Source organism: Marmota monax, unplaced genomic scaffold (genome assembly GCF_021218885.2).
Source record: "Marmota monax isolate L192 unplaced genomic scaffold, Marmota_monax_Labrador192_F-V1.1 WCK01_AAM20220418_F8-fsc00035, whole genome shotgun sequence".
In the NCBI taxonomy this organism is placed as follows: Eukaryota; Metazoa; Chordata; class Mammalia; order Rodentia; family Sciuridae; genus Marmota; species Marmota monax.
Window position 1 is genome coordinate 7,729,833 of NW_026691961.1, and position 19,371 is coordinate 7,749,203.

The following is a 19,371-nucleotide window of genomic DNA, read 5'->3' on the forward strand; positions in this document are numbered from 1 at the left end:
CTTTAGCCTCCTGAATCACTGTGACTACAGGCATGGGCCGCTGTGCCTGGCTATATATGACGTTTTGAAGTGTAAGATTTTTTTATATGTATTCTGGATATAGGTCCTTTACCAGTTATATATAATTTTTAAAAAATATTTATTTTTTTTGTAGTTGTACATAATAACTTTTATTTATTTATTTATTTTTATGTGGTGCTGAGGATCGAACCCAGGACTTTGCATGTGCAAGGCGAGCACTCTACTGTTGAGCCATAACCCCAGCCCCAGTTATATATAATTTTAAGTATGCAAATACTTCTTCTGATCTGTGTCATGCCTTATGGTATTACTAAATGTTGTCCTTTTGTTTTTAGTACTGGGTATATGAATAAAAATATAATATAATATAATATAAATGTATATTTATAATATAAATAAATAAGTAAGAAGGCCTGGGGATATAGTTTATTTATTTCAAGACAGGGTGTCATTAAGTTGCCCAGGTTGGCCTCCCACTTGGGATCCTCCTGTCCCAGCCTCCCAAGTGATTGCAATTACAGGCAAGTTCCACTGTGCCCAGCTAATGTCTTTTTTTCCCCAAATATTTTTTTAGTTGTAGATGGACACAATATCTTTTTACTTATTTTTTTCTGGGGTGCTGAGGATAGAACCCAGTGCCTCACGCATGCGAGGCAAGCACTCAGCCATTGAGCTACAACCCCAGCCCCTAGCTAATGTCTTTTGAAGTACAGAAATTTAAAGTTTTCTTGAGATCCGACTTGTCCTTGGCAGCACAGCCTGGTCTTCTTCCTGAAGAGTTGTGCCCTCTGTATCATCCAGATGTGAACCACCCTGTTATACTTTTGTGAGCCTGATGGATGTCAAGGGTCTGTCCTCCCAGAGACCCAGCACTGCTGGGAGAGCATGTCTGGGTGGTGTGGTTTATGCTCTGCATGAATGTTCCAGGCCCTTGTAGGAGCAACCTCCTGTCCTTCCCATTGGAGTCTGGCTGTCAGCTCCGAGAGCGAGGATCTTACTTCCATGGTGCAGGATCCTCAAGGACACCACCATCCTGTGGTTGGAGCCACTCATAATGACTTTGGTGGCTACCTTTGCCTCTTCCATCAGAAGCATCAGTGTCTTCTACTTCAGCTCTGTACCTTTCTAGCAAGCTGCTTCTGTGTGGTGAGAAGGTCCAGTGCATAGCGTGTGCCCTCCCCAACTTTAAGAAGGCTGTGGGTAACATATTCTCATTTGGCATTTGCAGGTGAAGGACTTAACTCAGTACTTGGATCCCAGTGGGCTCGGCGTGATCAGTTTTGAAGACTTCTACCAGGGCATCACAGCTATCAAAAATGGAGGTCAGTGGTCCCCACCGTGTCTCCACCGCCTCTCCCCTTCCTGCACTGCCCCATGACCACCCATCCTGCTCCACTCCTTGCCAGGTTCCTTCCTGTTCTTTGCTCTCCTTACCCCCGTCCTGCAGAGTTGACAGACTAAACTGCTGTCCACAACTTTAGGAAGCTGCTGACCTTCCCTGAGTTTTTTTGATGAAAAATTTCAGAAATACTCAAGAAGTTGTACAGGAGCACCTATGTGCATTTACAGCAGCATCTGCTGGGTTTTCTTACCATGCCCTCATCTGCATGTCTTTGTCTGGCAATCCATCTATTTAATGGAGAGCACTTCAAGTCAGCATGCTCTGTGTACCCCCTGGACAGCTCAGTATCCATACTGGTCCCCACTATTCAGAGTGTGTTTTCAGGCTTTGATGAAGCATCCTGTGGAATGTGCACACCTGAGTGTGCTGGGCTGTGCTCTGACAGAGCTGGACACTCCACAGGCTGGCAGGGCTGCTCTCAGCACTCCTTCTTGCCCTCTCCTGTTTCCTTAGAAAGGCCTTGCCTCTCCTGAGTTTCATGTGTGGAAGCACATTGTTCACCGCATGCCTCCTATCTACTCTCGTGGCGTGTGAGTCTCTTGTTCTCCCATGGTAGTTAGTGTCCCTCTGCATGCTGTCCCCACATCCCCATGCTGCTGCAATGGGCACCTACTCTGGGCTGTTGGAGTAAAGCTCTGAGGACCTCTCTGTACAGTCTTTGTGTGGAATCAGTTTTCCTGTCCTGGGAGTAGCTAGCAGCAGTAGCCATGTACTGGGCGTGAGCCCAGTGTCCTCACAGTGGTCTTGCCACTTTACACTCACCCATTGCCCCACACACTGTCCCTTTAAATCAGACTCTGCAACTCTGCTGGTACTGTTCCTTCTCAAGCCCCTGTCTCCTGCTGGTGGTCTGGGAACAGCAGTAGGGTGTCTCACTCATAGCCTCTGCCCTCGTGCTGCACATGGGCCCATCAGACCTTGGCAGGGGGTAGGAGGTCCATGGTCACTGAGTGTGGTCAGGTTCAGGATGACCTTGGATCTCAGGTCTTTTCAGTAGCTGTCTTGTCTGTCTCTGCCCCATATTCTAGCCTGGCAGTGTCACTAAGGGGCTGGGTTTCCTGAAACCCTGAGTTTGCCCTGTCTCCCATTTTTATCCAGACCTGTGCAGGCACCAGCTTGGCCTTGAGCACTCCTTGGTGCTCTAGCAAGGGGGTAAGCCTGTGGGTAGCAGCATGAGGGCTCCTGAGCAAGGCACCGCTTTGATCAGTGCAGCAGGCGGGGACCCAGGTGACTGCAAGGCCAGCCCCAGAGCCCTCTTCGTGGAGGGTGGGAGACAGGAAGTGTGATTACCAGAGAGGGACCCTGGCCAGGGTTTGATTTCTTACAGCACCTTGATATTTCTAACAATGTTAAAAGTGTTTTATCCATTTCTAATTTAGGTTATCCATGAAAACCAAGGTATCAGACAAGTCTAGTAAACACTTTAAGTCAGCTATTCCTGCAAAAGAAAGAGGAAAAAAAAAAAAGCAAACAGATTTTATTTACTTTGAGACAAAGTCTTGGCAGTACTCTTGCCTCAAGCCTGTCAAGTTGCTGGGATTATAGGTGTATGACATGGCTGACTGTGGATTTGCCTCATTGTTATTCTTAAGTAACATACTGGCCCTCTGCAGGCATCTGGGTTGTTGGTGGTACCTTAACCCTGATTCCCTGGAGCTGGCTGGCTGTGGTGGGACCCTTCATAGCTCCACCCGAGTGGGGTAGAAGGGTGATGGGTACACGGGGCAGGGACCATGGAAGAGACTGTTTCAGCCCAGCCACAAACACGCTTTGCACAATGCTAGTGCTTAAATGGAGTATTTATGTAACCAAAGATTGACTGAGCCACTTTGGAAGACCAGGAGAGGGAGAATGAGGTGGAGTGTGTTAATTGTCATGGGCTGTGCCAGAGCCTCTGTAGAAAAGTCTAGCACTTAAGAATTCGTGGGAGGGAAACAAGACAGCATATTTCGATGGGGAGTGGTCAGAGCTGCTTGTGCCCTCAGCCTCTCAGCATGGTCACTTGCTGGCCGTGGAGAGGTGTGACAAATGTGTGAGAAGTAGCAGGCAGCAGCTGTGACTCCACGTGCTTTCTGTGAGCATGGTAGCTCTTCCTCAAGACTGCTTCTCTCGTCACAGACATTACAGTGACCTGTCTGCCTCAGTGGCCTGCTGAATGCTATGCACTGGCCTCTGCTGGTTAGTCACCTTGCCCTGTCTCACAAGGCTGGCAGTGTTCTGTGGTCACATTCCCTGGTAGTCTCAGCACCCTGTTGGGTGTGTGCTATGTGTGTGGCTGGTCAGGGAGAGTCCAGACCGGACTTCCTCTGATTTGGGCAGTTGTACTTTTCAGGTCTCCTGACAAAGTCAAGTCTGGGATGAACAGCAGCCCCTAGGGCAGTGGGTATGAGTGAGAAAGAGCTGAGACAATGGCATCTTCTTCTGGATCCTGTTGAGCTGTGGGGCTACCTGGGGGCTTGACTTGGGTGACTGGAAAGAACTAATGGTTATATCCCCAGGCCCAAGGTGTTGTGCCTTGGGTGGCTAAGGCCCACATCAGGCTGCAGTGAGCTGGCCAGCCCTCTGTCCATCCTTTCCAAGAATGTGGCCCTCTAGCAGGAAGACTACCAGCTTCTGACCCAAGGCTGGCTCCCTGGTCATGTAGGTCTTGAGCCGGCAACTGTGTCTGTCACTATAACACTCATAAAGAAGATTTTGCCAGTGTTCAGGCAGTAGGTGTCCACAGGCGTAGGCGGCCAGGTCAGGCCAGGCCGTGTGCTGTGGGATCTTCTCTGTGAGAGAACCAGCCTTAGAATTCCAGCCCAGTCTCAGCACCAGCTTGGTGGGCCTGCTTTCAGAGCTGATGTGGGCTTAGGGAAGGAGCGCTAGTGGGACCACAGATGTGGGACATGCTGCTGCTGGGGCTGAGGCAATGGCTTTGCTTCTCTGTGTTTGTGATTTTGAGACTTTGTTTAGATTTCATCAGGGAGGGAGAGTGAAAATATGAACAAGGCAGAGGTGGTCCTGAAATTATTTCATAGCATGTGTGAAAAAGGAGCGAACACATGATAGCCCAGACTGCCTTCCACGGATGCTTTTCAGACCTTGCCTGGAGCCTGCATAGCTGCCGGCACTGGGGACTAGCAGAGGCTACGTGATGTGTTGACCTAGTTTGCAGGGAAGTGCCAGGAGATTTTACTGTCATGGCTACAGGCCTTGTTTCAGAAACAGTGAGATAGGGAAGGACTTGTTACAAATAGGCTATTGCTCTGGAAAAATAAGGGGAATGGGGGTTAGAATTTTTCAATTTTAATTGAACATTGTTTCATTCTTACAGAGATAGCTGATATGAGGATACAAACAATACAAGCTGTGCTCAGGTCTCCCTGGGACTCTGAGGTTGGGTGCCAACTGAATCACGTGTCCAGGTGCTGGAGTGCTGGCTGTCTGACACTTCTGAGTTCTGAATTTCCGTTTAAGAAGTGCAAGCACTCCAGCATCCAATGGTGGCAACCTGCCAGCAGCAATCTGACCTGTGACCAAGTGTGCAGTCCCGTTGCCCTGGGAAGATGGGCCCTCCTGTGCTGCAGAATTCTAATGGTCCCATCTGTGCCAGTGGCATCTGCGTCATGAGCTTGAGTAGTTCTGCTGCAGCTTGCTACAACCAACTTACACCAGTGTGGGAACCTTGGCCATTATGGTGGGGTAGGGCCGGGTCTGCCTGAAGAGCCAAGCAAGGCTGGACTTGAGACCTTGTTACTCCTGGCTCCCCAGAGGTTCAGTCATACACCCCAGAATGCTTCATTCAGCCCCAAGAAGACTTGTGATTCTTGAAAACCACAGAGGACAACAGCATGAGTTGCCACGTGTGTGAAGGTTTTAGTTTGCACACTGTCAGGAAATAATTGTCATGATTTTTATTGAGAGACATCTAGAAACTGGATGGGGCAGTAGCATGCCCTTCTGCTCCATGGATGCCCATCCTTGCTTCCCCATTAACCCAGACCTTTTGGGTTGTGGCAACTATGTGATACTCACCCACGTGGTCCAGATCACAGCAGGAACCTTCTTTGGTCCCTCCAGCCTAGCTGCAGGAAGCCATCCTATTTCAGAGCTTCTCCCAGGAGAACTTGGCACTTGAGAGACTCGACTCTGCTTTTTCCATATGTGGCTGGTGTCAGGTGGGTCATGGTGAAGATGCTGAGTGAGTGGTTGATGTATCTTGACACCAGGAGGCAGAAGCTGCCTTGCTGCCTCTTGCCCTGTGTGTCCTGCCTCTGCCTCAGTTCCCATGGAAGGAGGCAGGCAAGTGCAGTGGGATCCATGTGTTTGAAGAGCAGTGAATTCTGTCTGTCCCTCATGAGTTTTGTCTATGAAAGGAAATGTGCATTTTGGAAGATAGTCAAGTAGAAGAGGGGAATGTAAACTGCCTATGAGTTCAGCTGCAGGATGGGTGTGTCCTGTGCTGGTTCATGGAGCCCGTGCCTCCCCTGTCACCAGGGGTTTGGCTCCTAAGTCTGGATTATTAGTACCTGGCATTCTGTAGAGTCTGAAGGGCTTGGTGCCTTGCTCTTTTTCTTTGGCAGTGGCCTTTGGTTTTTATGAGGAGTGAAGTTCTGCTGTTCTTCCCTGACACCAGTGCCCAGACTTTGGTGGAACCCCACTTCCTGGGGATGTGGCCTCCAATCTCGCCCTGCTGGCCTCTCCCCTCTTGCTTCCCCCACAGCAAACTCCAGACCCTCCCTACTCCTGACTGCGTGGCACCTTGCACCTCCGGAGGCTCCAGTGGTCTCACCAGTGCTGGGTCTTGTATCCACAGAGTCCAACAGCCAGCTGCCCAGCGTGGTGCCTGCCCAGGATGAGGATTCCTCAACCTGCGCTGATGAGTTCTACGACTTCGTCACCTACGAGGCAAGTGTTGGCCCAAGCCTGATGTGTAGCTTCTTCCTCTTTGTGCTGCGTCCTGTTCCAGGGCTGCCCCTCATGAGGGATGAAGCATCTGTCCCATCTTCGCACCTGGTTGCGGGTATTTGGGTGTTGGACTCTGAGCTCTAGGGGCCTTTCACTCCCCACACTGTTCCTGGGCTCTTGCAGGAGTTTCCCTTGGGCATCTATGGAGCAGACGTTGGGTGGGCTGTCAGGGCTCTGTGGTGACAGCACTGTCACCCTCTGCATGCAGCAGAAGTCTGCAAGATTTGAAGAACTTTCAAGCAGTGTTTATGTTTGGGGACATTTGACTTAACACCTGCGTCCTGCTCCACTGTTCTCCACCTCCTGCTCCCAGGTGTATCCAGGGTGGTCATGATGATGTGTCTCCTTAATTGTGGGTCCCTTGTTGCCAACATAGCTATGGACGTCACGGTGAAGAAAGACAGACCCTGTAAGCATGTCCAGGAGGCAGGAGATCTGGTAGCTGGGTCTGGAATGCTTGCTTCATTTATTCATTTATTTATTTTCAGTATTGGGAAATTGAACATGTAGCCTCATGCATGTAGGCAAGCACTCTACCTACCACAGAGCTACATCCCACCCCTTTTAAAAAGTTTTGAGACCAGTTGCTGGGGCTGGCCTCGAACTTAGGATCTTCCTGCTTCATCCTCCCAAGTAGAATGTTTTCAATACAAAATACATGGAGCCTAAGTCCCAGCTGCTCAGCAGGCTGATGTGGGAGGAGGATTGCTTGAGCCCAGGGTTTGAGGGCAGCTTGGGAAACATAGTGAAACCCCATCTCCCCAAGGAACAACATGGAGTTAACCTAAGCCCTCCAGCCGTGCCAGAGAGGCTGGAGGTAGCAAGCACTAGCCCTAGCCAGCCCTCTGCAGTTTGCTAAGGCAGCAAACAGGCTGGACTTTGAACCCTGTGCTCTGAGCCTCAGCTCCCTTGTCACATGATCAGTTTTAGGTTTACTGAATGGAACCAACAGAAGCTGTCCATTTGTGTGCACCCTTCTGCCCACGAATGTCTCACACTGGTGGGCCTGTGCTGGTACCTAGTCACTAACGAGGAGGACACAGCTGCCTTGGTGTTGTGCTTTCTGTGGTTCTGACCAAGCGAGGGCATCCTGCAAGGCCTCCTCCTCCTATAGTACCTTGGAGCTTGAGCATAGTGTGTTGGCTTCTCTCAGTCCTGTGTGTTTGCGTTTCTCCATGTCTTGCTTTTGGGGGTTTCCAGGTGTGATTTTCAGATGAGCAGCACTAAATACCACTGTGAAACTTATGAAAAGCATCTACTCTTAAAAGAATGGAAAGCTTGCACATCACATAATCATAAAAGTCTCACATGCTTTTTGAGTGCAGAAGGGCGTTACTTCCATTGACTGTGCTTGGAGCCTTGCTCCTGGTCATCTGCAGGGATCAATAAGCTTTGCCTGGTCTTCTGAAAATGACTCCAGTCAGAATGGAGTTTTCTAACTGGGAATACTGTGTGCTCTAGCCCAGTGCCTATGGGGTACAGGTGCAGTTGGCTGCTCAGGAGCTGCAGCTTCCCCGGGACCCTTGGGCTTGTGTCTGTAAAGGAGGAGGCCATTGACATGGGCAAGTCAGGGAGGTGGGGCTGATATTGCCCAGATTGTCCTGGGAGGGAAGCTTGTCTAAGTCTTTCTAGAAGTGCAGTGGGCAGTTGCAGAGAGGAGAGGCCCCCCCAGATGACAAGACCACCCAGAGGGGTCCTGGCCACGCTTCCTAGGTGCTGCCTCCTGCTTGCTGGCGTCCTTAGAGAGGTGATGGAAATGTGTCCTTAGTACCGACTGTTATCAAAGCGTAAAACAAAAGCCGCCTGTTTTGGGCCCTGACTGTTTGTTACAGCCAGCAAGGACATCTCCTGGACTTTGCCTCTCCCTTCCTGGCCTGGCCAGCACCAGCGATGGGCTTAACAGAGCATGTCTGGGAGCAGTTAGGTTGTCTCGTATGCTGTGATGTGGCTTCCAGCAGGCACACAGGTTTTGCAGCAGCCCAGCATGAGTAGCAGATAGGAAGACCACACTGAGTGGAGAGAAAACAGCAACTTGGTCCACGCGGAGGTGCGGTTGGGAGGCTGCCCTGCTGGCACACCCTCCCTGGAGCCCGTGCACAGAGCCAACCCTGTGAAGGTACCGGCTAACATCTGAGGGTAAGAGGCAATGCTAGTGTGTACTGTGCCCAGAATTCAGCGTCTCATGGAGGAGAAAGGTTCAGGGAAAAAGGAGCCGTGACCTGGATTCGGGGGAGCCACCCGCAATGGCCTTGGACCATCCATCTTCAGCTTAGACAATGTATTAAATCGTGAAATTTTCTAAGAAGTGCTTTGGATTTTTCAAGTGAGTTAGTAATAGAAGTTGTTGGCATAGACGTGCTAGCTCCTGGGCCAAGCTGGGTCTGTCTGCTGGCAGGTGTGGTGTGACCAGGGGTGCTGTACTTGGGGTGCGTCCATGGCTGTGGGTAAGCAATATGCTCCAAGATGCTCCATTGCCTCTCTGGAGAGGCCTCTAGGAAACAAACTTGCTTCCTGGTTCACTGAGTGTGTGTGTGGGATATGCTGCAGTAGCTGGCTGTAACCATGCATCTTGGCAGGGAAAAACTAGGTATTCCTGCCCTCCCAGCTCTCGGCCTCCTGCCTGACTGGGCCACTTCCTATGCCCTCCCTGGGCTTCCTGTTTCTGACTTAAAGGCTCTTTACTATCCCTGCAGGAAGACCCAAGTGCTCACAGCAGTGCTATGTGGACAAGACCAGCAAGACCCTGTTGGTGGCTTGTTTGGAACAGATAGAGGGACAAGTCTGAGCTGAATTGACCTGTCACATGCAGGGCTGGGCCACCCAGTGGTAGATATTGCTTCAGGTGCGAGAGCCTGAGGCTGGGCGGCGGCCACCCTCCTGGGTCTGTCTGAAAGGTGGGAGGCCGCCTGGCACATGGTGTCCCTGCCAGGCTCGCAGGGCAGTCAGAGTCTGTAGCACTGTGCCATTGTCCTGTGTCAGGATGGCGCTATCTGTTCCATGCTGCCCTGACCGAACTCTCTGTGACATGAGCAGCTTCCAGCGCCTGGGCCTCCCTCCCTCCCTGGAAGGAGAAGTGCCTGGTTCCCACTGTGATCTGCATTTGAGGAGAGAGCGCTTACGATGTCAGGGTGATCGGTGAGGAGCAGGGTCCACAGGGCCAGGGACAAGCACGGGGCTCTCTAGAAGTGTTTGGCTTTCTAGAGGGCCCACCTTGAGGTAGAGGCTGCTGCTTACAGGAAGCCAGCTCTGTGGGTTCCTGGTTGGGATCTGACCTCATGGTTCTTGCTGCTGAGGGTCAGGTGTATAGCTCTGCCTGTTCCCCTGTTCCAGGACTCAGTGCTTGGTGCTGGCTTCAGGGGACTATCCTTGTGAAAAGGGGTAATGGTCTTTTTGGTGGGGAGCACTGGAAATTGAAACCAGGAGCACTTCACCACTGGGCTACCTCCCAGTTCTTTTTATTTTAATTTTGAGATAGGGTCTTCCTAAGTTGCTTAGGACCTTGCTAACCTGCTGAGGCTGGCCTCAAATTTGTGATCCTCCTACTTCAGCCTCCCAGATTGCTGTGATTATAGGCATGTACCACCATGCCCGGCAAGTGAGCAACATTCTTTTGGAAAATTTTCATTAAATACTGAAGAGCTGAACCTGCTCTTTTGTTGATAATCACATTTTGACAAATCTAAGGAGGGTTTTTCAAGTGCTGGTGGGAGAGTTTGTAGCTGCACCTATGAGTACTGTTCTGCTAGCAGCTCTCCTCAGGTATTGTCAGAGGCTGGAGTTAGGCTTTGTGTCCTGTTCTGGTGCTGTCCCCCAGGGGCCGGCCTCTAGCAGGCCAGCCCAGAGCCCTGGCCAAGTGGGGTCCTAGCCTGCCTTATTTGGAGGGAGCTACTCAGGGTAATGAATGGAACTGGAGTTGACACCTTGTAAGGTGACTTTTTTTTTGGGGGGGGTGGAGTTGGGGGGATTAAACTCAAGGACACTCAACCACTGAGCCTCATCTCCAGCCCTATTTTATATTTTATTTAGAGACAGGGTCTCCCTGAGTTGCCTAGTGCCTCGCTATTGCTGAGGCTGACTTTGAACCTGGGATCCTTCTATCTCAGCCTCCAGAGCTGCTGGGATTACTGACCTGTACCATGCCTAGCCTTAAGGTGACATTTTGGTTTTTATTTCAAAGCAGATTCTTCCTATGGATTCCTTAGTTTTTTTTTTTTGTTTTGTTTTTTGTTTTTTTGTTATTTTAGTTGTTGATAGACCTTTATTTTATTTATTTATATGTGGTGCTGAGAATCGAACCCAGTGCCTCACACAGCCTCAGCACCCCTTAGTTTTTTTTTTTTTTTTTCCCAGTGCTGGGGATTGAACTCAGGGCCTTGTACATGCAAGGCAAGCACTCTACCAACTGACTGCGCTATATCCCCAGCGCCCCCTTAGTTTTTTTTTTTTTTTTTTTAATGAATTAATTTTCTTAGATTCTGGAGAAGGTTAGGTTTCCCTTGAAAACTTGAGGATGTAATCTGACACCCAGAGTTGCATATTCCATGTTGTTCCCTATCTTAGTCTGGCTTTCTACCCTCTAGAGACTGGTGCCCTCTCACATTAATTTCTGTGCTTTAAAAAGCACCTGCCTGTGTTACCTGCACTCCTGTGAGGTGGCTGCCTCAAGGCTCTAGGTTGAATCCCATGGCTTTCAATGGTGGGTGAGGATGGAGCTGGGTTTCCCACTGGCCCAAAGGCCCAGGCCTGGTCTTGAGATGAAGCTCCAACGTTCAATGAGTCCTGTGGGTAGTCCTTGATGTCTTATCCTCCTTGTGATACCAGATCTGGGGTTTAAAGTGCACCTTTTTCCTGCTAAAACTGGAGCTTTTCTGAAGTCTTACTTGTTTACAAATCATTAACCTGAGATTGTGAGCATGAAATAAAAGCTGGATACTGCTCCTGACCTGCAAGTGCCTTTTAGTGAAAGTTGAGATTGAATTCCATTTGATTTGAAAATGTCCCCTTAATGATTCTTTAGTTTTAAGTTCATTTGTACAGACTATGGATGTTATTGTCTGCTGTATGCCAAGCCTATGCTAGGTGCTGGTAAGAGTAAAAACAGACATGGCCAGTGAAAAGCAGATGATCAGCTAGAAGCTGGTGAGTTTTTAGACGCTAACCCTTGACTGCATACCAGAGTAGCAGTCTGGACATAACAGCAGTTGATGGTGACTCCCCAGTGAGGGCCCTTCTCGCACCACTGGATGTGAATTCCTCGGTCGTGAGCAGCCTTCATGTCAGAAGCCACAGGAGGGCTCTGCTGGGCTTCACCTGTGCTGTTGAGATACTTTGCATCTGTCTTATGCATGCTTATTTAACTGACTAAAAATGATTGCCAAGTAGGGCTGGGGTTTTGGCTTAGTGATAAGCGCGCTTATCTAGCATATATGAGGACCTGGGTTGTATCCCAGTACAACCAAAAATGTTTGACTCCAAGTGTTTTTGTCTGCTCTTGTACATGTTTCTATTTTTTTTATTTTAAAAAATATGTGCCAGGAGCCATGGCACACGCCTATAATCCAGCCTCTACAAAGGCAAGAGGATGGGAAGTTCAAGGCCAGCCGGGGCAACTTGGCAAGACCTGATCTCAGAAAAAAAAAATAATAAAGGGCTGGGGCAGCACAATGGTAGAGCACCCCGGGTTCAATCCCCAGAACCACATACATACACACAAAACCCAAAATCAAAAATTCCCCAGAATGGAAGAACTGTGGTACTGGGATGTGGCTCAGTGGTGGAGTCTGTGCTTACCTTTATCGCCCCTGCCCCCACTTCCCCGCAAAAAAAAACCCAAAAAACAGAACCTGACTCCAATCCTGTTTAATAAACTATCATCTCTATCTAGAGACGTGCTTTGAACTTCTGCTGGGCCTGTATGTCCTCTGCAGCAGCGTCACCTCGCTGCCCAGGCTGATCTGTCTGTTGGTGTTCTTTTCCAGGCCAACGAGGTGACGGACAGTGCGTACATGGGCTCAGAGAGCACCTACAGCGAGTGCGAGACCTTTACTGATGAGGACACCAGCACCCTGGTGCACCCTGAGCTGCAGCCTGAGGGGGATGCTGACAGCGCTGGTGGCTCAGCTGTGCCCTCTGAGTGCCTGGACACCATGGAGGAGACTGACCATGGTGCTCTACTGCTCCTCCCAGGCAGGTGTGTGCCCACTGCACCTCCTAGGGGACTGCCAGCTGGGCAGATATGGTCCATGGATTGTGCTGTCCGGCAGTTCCTGCCTGTCATCACAGAGCCACCCTGCTGCCCAGTCTCTTGCACTGCCTCCTTGTGGGAGGTGCTTCTGCTGGCAGTGAATGGCCTTGGCTTCGGTGTCTCAAAAGACAAACCCTGACTTGGTCTCCTATGTCTTGTCAGCACACTTCTTCGGAGTTGGACAACACAGTGCTCATCAGATGTCTTTGTGGCACCCTATCCATACTACCTGTTCTGATCCCCTGCCCTGCCCCCAGGGTGTCCCAGTTATCCTGTGTTAGAAATTTTTGGGGAATGGCCAGGGTGCTAGGAAAAGGAAGGGCCAGCCCACATAGACCCTGGAAACAGCCCTGTCTCACCCCTCACTGCTGGGAGCCAACACAGCTAGCAGCCCAGAGCATCTGCATTGTTTTTTCTTCTTGTACCTCTCCTCATTTTCAGCACTCATCAGTGTGCACAGCACAGCCCAGGTGTTACAGTGTTGCTGGTGCACAGGCCTGAGTACCCATCCAGTTGGCTCTTCAGAGTGAAGAGCTTGTCCTGTGGGAAGCCCACGCCCTCACCAGGGTGCCCCCAGCCTCCTCCTGGGCATGTTTCCTGCACAGCAAGCCCTGCCACCTCACCTATATGCATGTACGTAGGGGTCCCTTGTAAGCACCCATCTTCTTTGATCTAACCTTCAGGTTTTGAGACGCATTTCGTTTTGGAGCATAGGCATCTATCATTTGTTCCTTATCATTAGGGGATCCCATCCCACTGGACCAGTTTGCCAGTTTTTAACCTGATGGAATGTCAAGGGAGTTAAGTTCCTTCCTATTTCCAGCTTTGAGAGTTAAGTTGCTGTGGGCACTGTGTGTCCCTAGAAGCACTATGGTGGGTCACTGGGGGCACATACTGCAGTTTTGAAGTTCCCACAGCTCTTGCAGTCACGGGCAGCTCACAGACGGCTGTGGGTCCCACTGTTCTCTCTCGCCTGAGCTCTCCCCACAGGGAGCCTGCAGCTCTGGGGCAGCAGTGGCATAGCCCAGAATCTGGGAGGCTGTGCACTTCTTCCTAGGATTAGTGCCCCCTTGAGCTCCTCTTCTGTGAAGCACCCACTTGTTTGTTGTCAGCAGGCTTCTGTGAGAGGCCAGGTGGTATCTGGCAGTGGGGGAGCGTAGGCAGGTGTGCCATAGCTACTGTCTGCAGAAGTAGCCATGGTAGGGTGTGGCCTGCCTTGACTGTCAGGTGGGCTCTGTTGCCTCAGAGCACAGAGTGGTGTAGATGTGAGTCCTTAGCACCTGAGTTACGGAAACTTTCTCCTTTGTTGGTCTGCCTTTCATTTTGAGGAGCAGGTGTTTTTAGTTTTATGATAGTATAGGTTATCCATTTTTCTTCAGCAAAATTAGCATCTTGCTTACTCCATAGTTACTATGATATTAGTATCTGCTTTCTTTAAAGCTTGATTCTTTTGCCTTCATGTTCAGGTATGAACTTCTACGTAGCTGGCTTCTGTGTGTGGTGTAAGGTGGGGGTCATTGCCCAAAGAGACATCTACTGGAGCAAGTTGCCTTTTCAAGTCTCCCCTTCACCTACGGTCCTGTGAGGTGGCTATGTGGGGGCTGCTCTGTACTGTCTTCCTGGGTCGAGGCCACTCTGAGCACCGAGCTCACTGTAGGGTGCAAGTCCTTTGGCTTCATTTTTCACAGTCTTTTTGATCCCTGGGGTCCTCTATATCTGCACATGTTGAGAACTAGCTGTGGTTTGGGGAGATGAGTTGCAGCTGGGACGGTGATGGCTCTGCTGCACTTGGGCGGATCAGCACTCTACTGCTGGTGTCTATCCTTGTACGTGACCTCACTCTCTGTTGCCCAGGTCCTTGGGTTTGGGTGTCCCATGTAGGTGTGCTGTTCTGATGGAGGCCTGGAGGGATGTGCCTCTGGGGCTTCTGCCTTGTGGACGTGGAGCAGCAAGTGCAATTGGCACCTTGGCTTGCAGCAGGATGGAGGGAAGGACAAGCGTAGAGGGGCACTGTGGTAAGGCCTGTTAACTTTGGTTACAGTGCTCTTAAAAAGTGTTCTAGGGGCTGGGGCTGTGTCTCAATGTTGGAGCATGTGTCTTGCACATGTGAGGCACTGGGCTTGATCCTCAGCACCACATAAAAATAAATAAAGATATTGTGTTCATGTACTACTAAAAAAATATTTTAGGGACTGGGGTTGTGGCTCATTGGTAGAGCGCTTGCCTTGCATGTATGAGGCCCTGGGTTGATCCCCAGCACCACATATAAATAAACAAATAAAGGTATTGTGTCCATCTACAACTAAAAAAATTTAAAAAATAAATTTTAAAAAGGGCTGGGGTGTAACTCAGTGGTAGAGCACTCGCCTGTGCAGGGACCTGGGTTCAATCCTCAGCGCCACATAAAAATAAATAAATAAAGGTACTGTGTCCAACTGCAACTAAAAAATAAATATTTTTTTTAAAAAAAGGTGTTCTGGGCCGGCGCGGTAGGACACACCTGTAATCCCAATGGCTAGGGAGGCTGAGGCAGGAGAATCTGAGTTCAAAGCCAACCTCAGCAACTGCAAGGTGCTTAGCAACTCAGTAACACCCTGTCTCTAAATAAAATACAAAATAGGGCTGGGGATGTGGCTCAGTGGTCGAGTGCCCCTGAGTTCAATCCCCAGTACCAAAAAAAAAAAAAAAAAAAGTGTTCTGACTCAAGTTAATTTGAATTAGGTAGTCAGAGGTGAGGGAATGCCAGACCTGGGAAATCCTGGGGTGAGGTTTGTCTTGGGAGGGTTCCTGACCTGCAATGTTAGCTGCATAAACAGTGTGGTGCCCTGAGGGTTGCAGGACAACAGGCCGGTGTCTGGTTTGGGACATGGTTTTTGGAAATGCTAAAGTTGCAGGTATTAGAGGAACTTGCTAGTGACAGTGATCTGGTTGACCCATAAGCTGATAGCTCCCATTTTCTGTGGACTCAGTGAAGGAAGAGTGTTTGGACGACCGAGTGCAAGATATCCTGTCACTCGCCCCTTCCTGAGGTGGGAGCAGGGCTCCTCCACCTGGGCCCAGGGCAGCTGTACCTGGCCCCATGGCCACGTGTGCTTGCCCCTGTGGAGTCCTCTCCCTTGTAGGAGTTCTCTCACAGGATCCAGGTGCCTGGCGATCCTGAGAAGCAGGAAATAATTGCCAGGGACCACCTCTTCTGTCACCATGCCCCACAAGGGGTCCACCTGTAGTTAGGGTGAGCCACGCAGTTCAGTTTCTGGGTGACTGGAGAACATACTCCACACAGTAGGCACAGGCTGTAGCACCCAGTGGAGGCTGGAGCTGTGTGTATGGAGCCCAAAGATGGTGTTTTCTCCTGTGTGCAGAGCACTGGGAAAAGGCTTACCTTAAAATATGTAAACTAGGCACAGTAACAGCTTAAAATTAACTTGTAATAAATAAAACAATTAAAACAATATACTATGGCTGGGCACGGTGGCACATGCCTGTATTCCCAATGGCTGGGGAGACTGAGACAGGAGGATTGCGAGTTCAAAGCCAGCCTCAGCAATGGTGAGGGGCTAAGCAACCGAGTGAGACCTTGCCTCTAAATAAAATACAAAATAGGGCTGGAGGTGTAGCTCAGTGGTTGAGTGCCCCTGAGTTCAATCCCTGGTACCTGGGGAAAAAAAAAATACTGCGGTAAAAAATATTTAATCCCAGCCACTCCAGAGGCTGCAGCAGGAGAATCCAAGTTCAAGGCTAGTCTAGGCGACTTAATGAGACCCTGCCTCAGCATAAAAAAATAAATTGACTGGGGATGCAGCTCAGTGGTTAAGAGCCCCTAGGTTAAATCCCCAGTTTAAAAAAATCCCAGGTGGAGGAGCCCTGCTCCCACCCCAGGAAGGGGCTGGGATTGTGGCTCAGTGGTAGAGCACTTGCCTGGCACATGTGAGGCACTGGGTTTGATCTTCAGCACCACATAAAAATAAATAAATAAGATAAAGGTATTGTGTCCATCTACAACTAAAGAAATATTTTTTTAAAAAATTATGTATTTAAAATGTAGAAATTGCTTATTTCTGGAATTTTTCAGTTAATATTCTTGGACTCGGTTGATCTTGGTTGACTGAAACTAGGAGAGAGAGGCCATGGTTAGGATCCACAGAGAGCTCAGGGTGCTTCCTCTTCCTGGAAGGCTCCTGTGTCTGAGGCCCTGGGCTCACCTGGCTGCCCAGGACTGGGCAATGACGTGCGTGTCTTGTGGATGTAAAACTGGGACTTGCTCCCTGTGAGGGGCACCATGTGGGCCTCCTGCCTGCTACTGGCATGCCAGTCCCTTGTGGTTCCCTCTGGCCAGAGGAGTGTTCTGTATTGCTCCTGAGCATCTCAGAGCTGGACCTGTATGGATCCTTTGCATGCATGTGGCTCTGCTGGTGCCTGACACACAGTGTCCTGTGAGGGAAGATGTGAGAAATCCAGTACATTTGGATGGTGCTGCTCTTTATTTGTCAGGCTGAGTATTTCATTAAAATCAACTTCACCTGCTTCCATGTTCTCCCAGGACAGTGGAGCTGGGCTGATGGCTGGCAACTCACTTGTGGGGAGGTGTGGTTGTGCAGCCAGGTGGCCTCTGTTGCCTTTGCAGGCCCCGCCCTCGCAGCCAGGCTGTCGTCATGGTGATGAGCAGCGAGGAACATTTTGAGGACTACGGTGAGGGCAGTGAGGCCGAGCTGTCCTCAGAGGCCCTCTGCAGTGGGGAGCTGGGCTGCAGTGACATCGCTTTCCTCACTCCCAGGTAAAGTGGCCCTGAGCTTACCCCCTCCCTCCCTTTTCCTGGGTAGTTATCCAGTGTCTCTGTTTTGGATTCTATATGTTGGTAAGAGAAAACTTTTTGTGTTCAAGGTGATGTCAAGTGCACCACACTCAGATTTTAAGTTTACATCTGGGTGGAAGTTGGCTGACATACCACCAATCACTGCAAACCTCTGAGGTCTCAGCAGCTCCAGGAGGCTTGAAGGTGTGCTTGGAACTTGACATGCAGGTTCTTTGGCACCTGGTCATGGACCACTCCATGGTCTGTGGCTTGGTTGGAAAGAGGTTTTAAAATCTCAAGCAAGTCCTCAGATACACTTGCTTGTAATTACCCAACGTTCCTAAACTCTCTGGAAAGTTGTGGCTTTGAATAACTGAACTATAACTCTTGGAGTGGGGGTGACACACCTACTTTCTCTTAGGGCTGTGCATGAGGAGATCCCAGCAGAGTTCAGAGTTGCCTGGCTTGACCTATTTGAGGACCTGAGTCTGCTAGAGGCTCCTATAGTTCTCCGCCACTGCCAACAGCAGAAGCTAAGAGTCTCTAAACCAGCAACCAGAAGAAGAGATTATTCCCTTGCCAGCCCTGTGGAGAGCAATGCCAGTAGGGCTGTTCCTGAAGCCACTGTGGGGTGGAGGTCCTCTGAGGTGTCCCTGGGGATGAGGCAGTGGGCTCATCCAGCTGAACTTGGCACTTCTGAGCCTGTATCTCTGTCCTGCTGTAGAGTTTCTTCCTTTTGTGTAGTTTGCCTCTTACCCAGAGTTTTCATTCAAAAGTAAAACTTCTGTGCTATGTTTAATGTTTTCCTTTCCACCTTTCCTTAAATTGAAACTTTTCTAAAAGAATTTCCACTAGCCTGTGAGCCCTACTGCCCCAAGGATGACCTCCTAACTTCTGCTTCTAGTTGTAGGGACTAAATAAAATATTAAAAAGGGCTGGGACGTGGCTAAGTGCCCCTGGGTACCAAAGAAAAGCACAGCCTGTGAGCAACGCACTGTAGTGCATGGTTCTTGACACTGATGTGTAAAACGGTACAACAGGCCAGCTCCAGCTGTGGTCAGGGCTTGCTGCCATGTTGGCCAAGAGAAAGCTGTGAGCTCCTTCACCTTCTTGTTGGTGAAAGGTTGTGCTTTACACTGAAGCCATTAGCTGCACCAGTACTGTGCCTTGTCCAGGACAGATCTGGCTAGTGGGCATCACCTGGAGCAGGAGGTATGTGTCACAGGCTCCTTGGGGTGATAATGAAGAAGAGCACACGGGCTGTCTAGAGAGCCAGAATGTTCTGTCTGGTTCTTTTCCAGCATGCTTTCATCCAGTGCCCACCTCATCCCCGGCCCTCATGTGGCATCACAGATAACCCGACAGGCCCTCCCCTGTGCTGAACTGTCGCTTCTGTCTCTCTAGCTCCGACCCGCTTGCCTCAAAGCTACACAGCATCCTCACTGACGAGGCTTTTGAGTTTTACTGTAGCCAGTGCCACAAACAAATCAACCGCCTTGAGGACCTTTCTGCCCGCCTGAATGATCTTGAGATGAATAGGTAACGGATGCAGCACATGGCCTTGCTCTCTGTTCTGGGCTGAGGGAGACTCCCGCTGCCATAGCCCCTTGCTGGTGGCTCTGGTCTGGCCAATGCTGGGGACTTCTTCCCAGGCCCGGCCCAATCTCTGGAGCAAAGGAGGGTATCCAGACAGTGGGACTCTTCCTGCAGCCTGGCCCTCCCTGCATGCTGTGAGCTGTGCTTGCTTTCCTGTTCCCTCTTCCATCTGCACGAATAGCCTCCTGGCCATTGTCTTCTTGGGGGAGGAAATAAAGGGTCCATTGTGTATGAGGCTGCTTCCCACATTTCACTAAGTGATTATCTTTAATTGAAATGGGAAATTTAAAGATTGGTCTTCAGAAGCATGTTTTTAAATGGCTTTTGGGAATGCCAATTTAGTCAGGGTTGTGTGTGCTCAGTAGG

At 50.0% G+C, this 19,371-nt stretch overlaps 1 protein-coding gene across 9 annotated transcripts in view; it reads left to right on the forward strand.

Annotated features, from left to right (window-relative positions):
- Rab11fip3 (RAB11 family interacting protein 3) overlaps positions 1–19,371 on the forward strand; it is a 60,967-nt gene that overhangs the window by 26,181 nt on the left and 15,415 nt on the right. For 2 of the 9 annotated variants that reach the window (XM_058578471.1, XM_058578472.1), the window contains exons 2-6: positions 1,250–1,343; positions 6,222–6,313; positions 12,352–12,563; positions 13,059–13,250; positions 17,242–17,391. In XM_058578471.1, the coding sequence (XP_058434454.1) occupies positions 1,250–1,343; positions 6,222–6,313; positions 12,352–12,563; positions 13,059–13,250; positions 17,242–17,391 (740 nt within the window). Of the gene's footprint in view, positions 1–1,249; positions 1,344–6,221; positions 6,314–8,244; positions 8,510–8,560; positions 8,697–12,351; positions 12,564–13,058; positions 13,251–17,241; positions 17,392–18,813; positions 18,949–19,371 lie in introns of those variants that run through there. The other 7 variants (XM_058578478.1, XM_046441178.2, XM_058578475.1 and 4 more) reach the window with 7 other exon arrangements.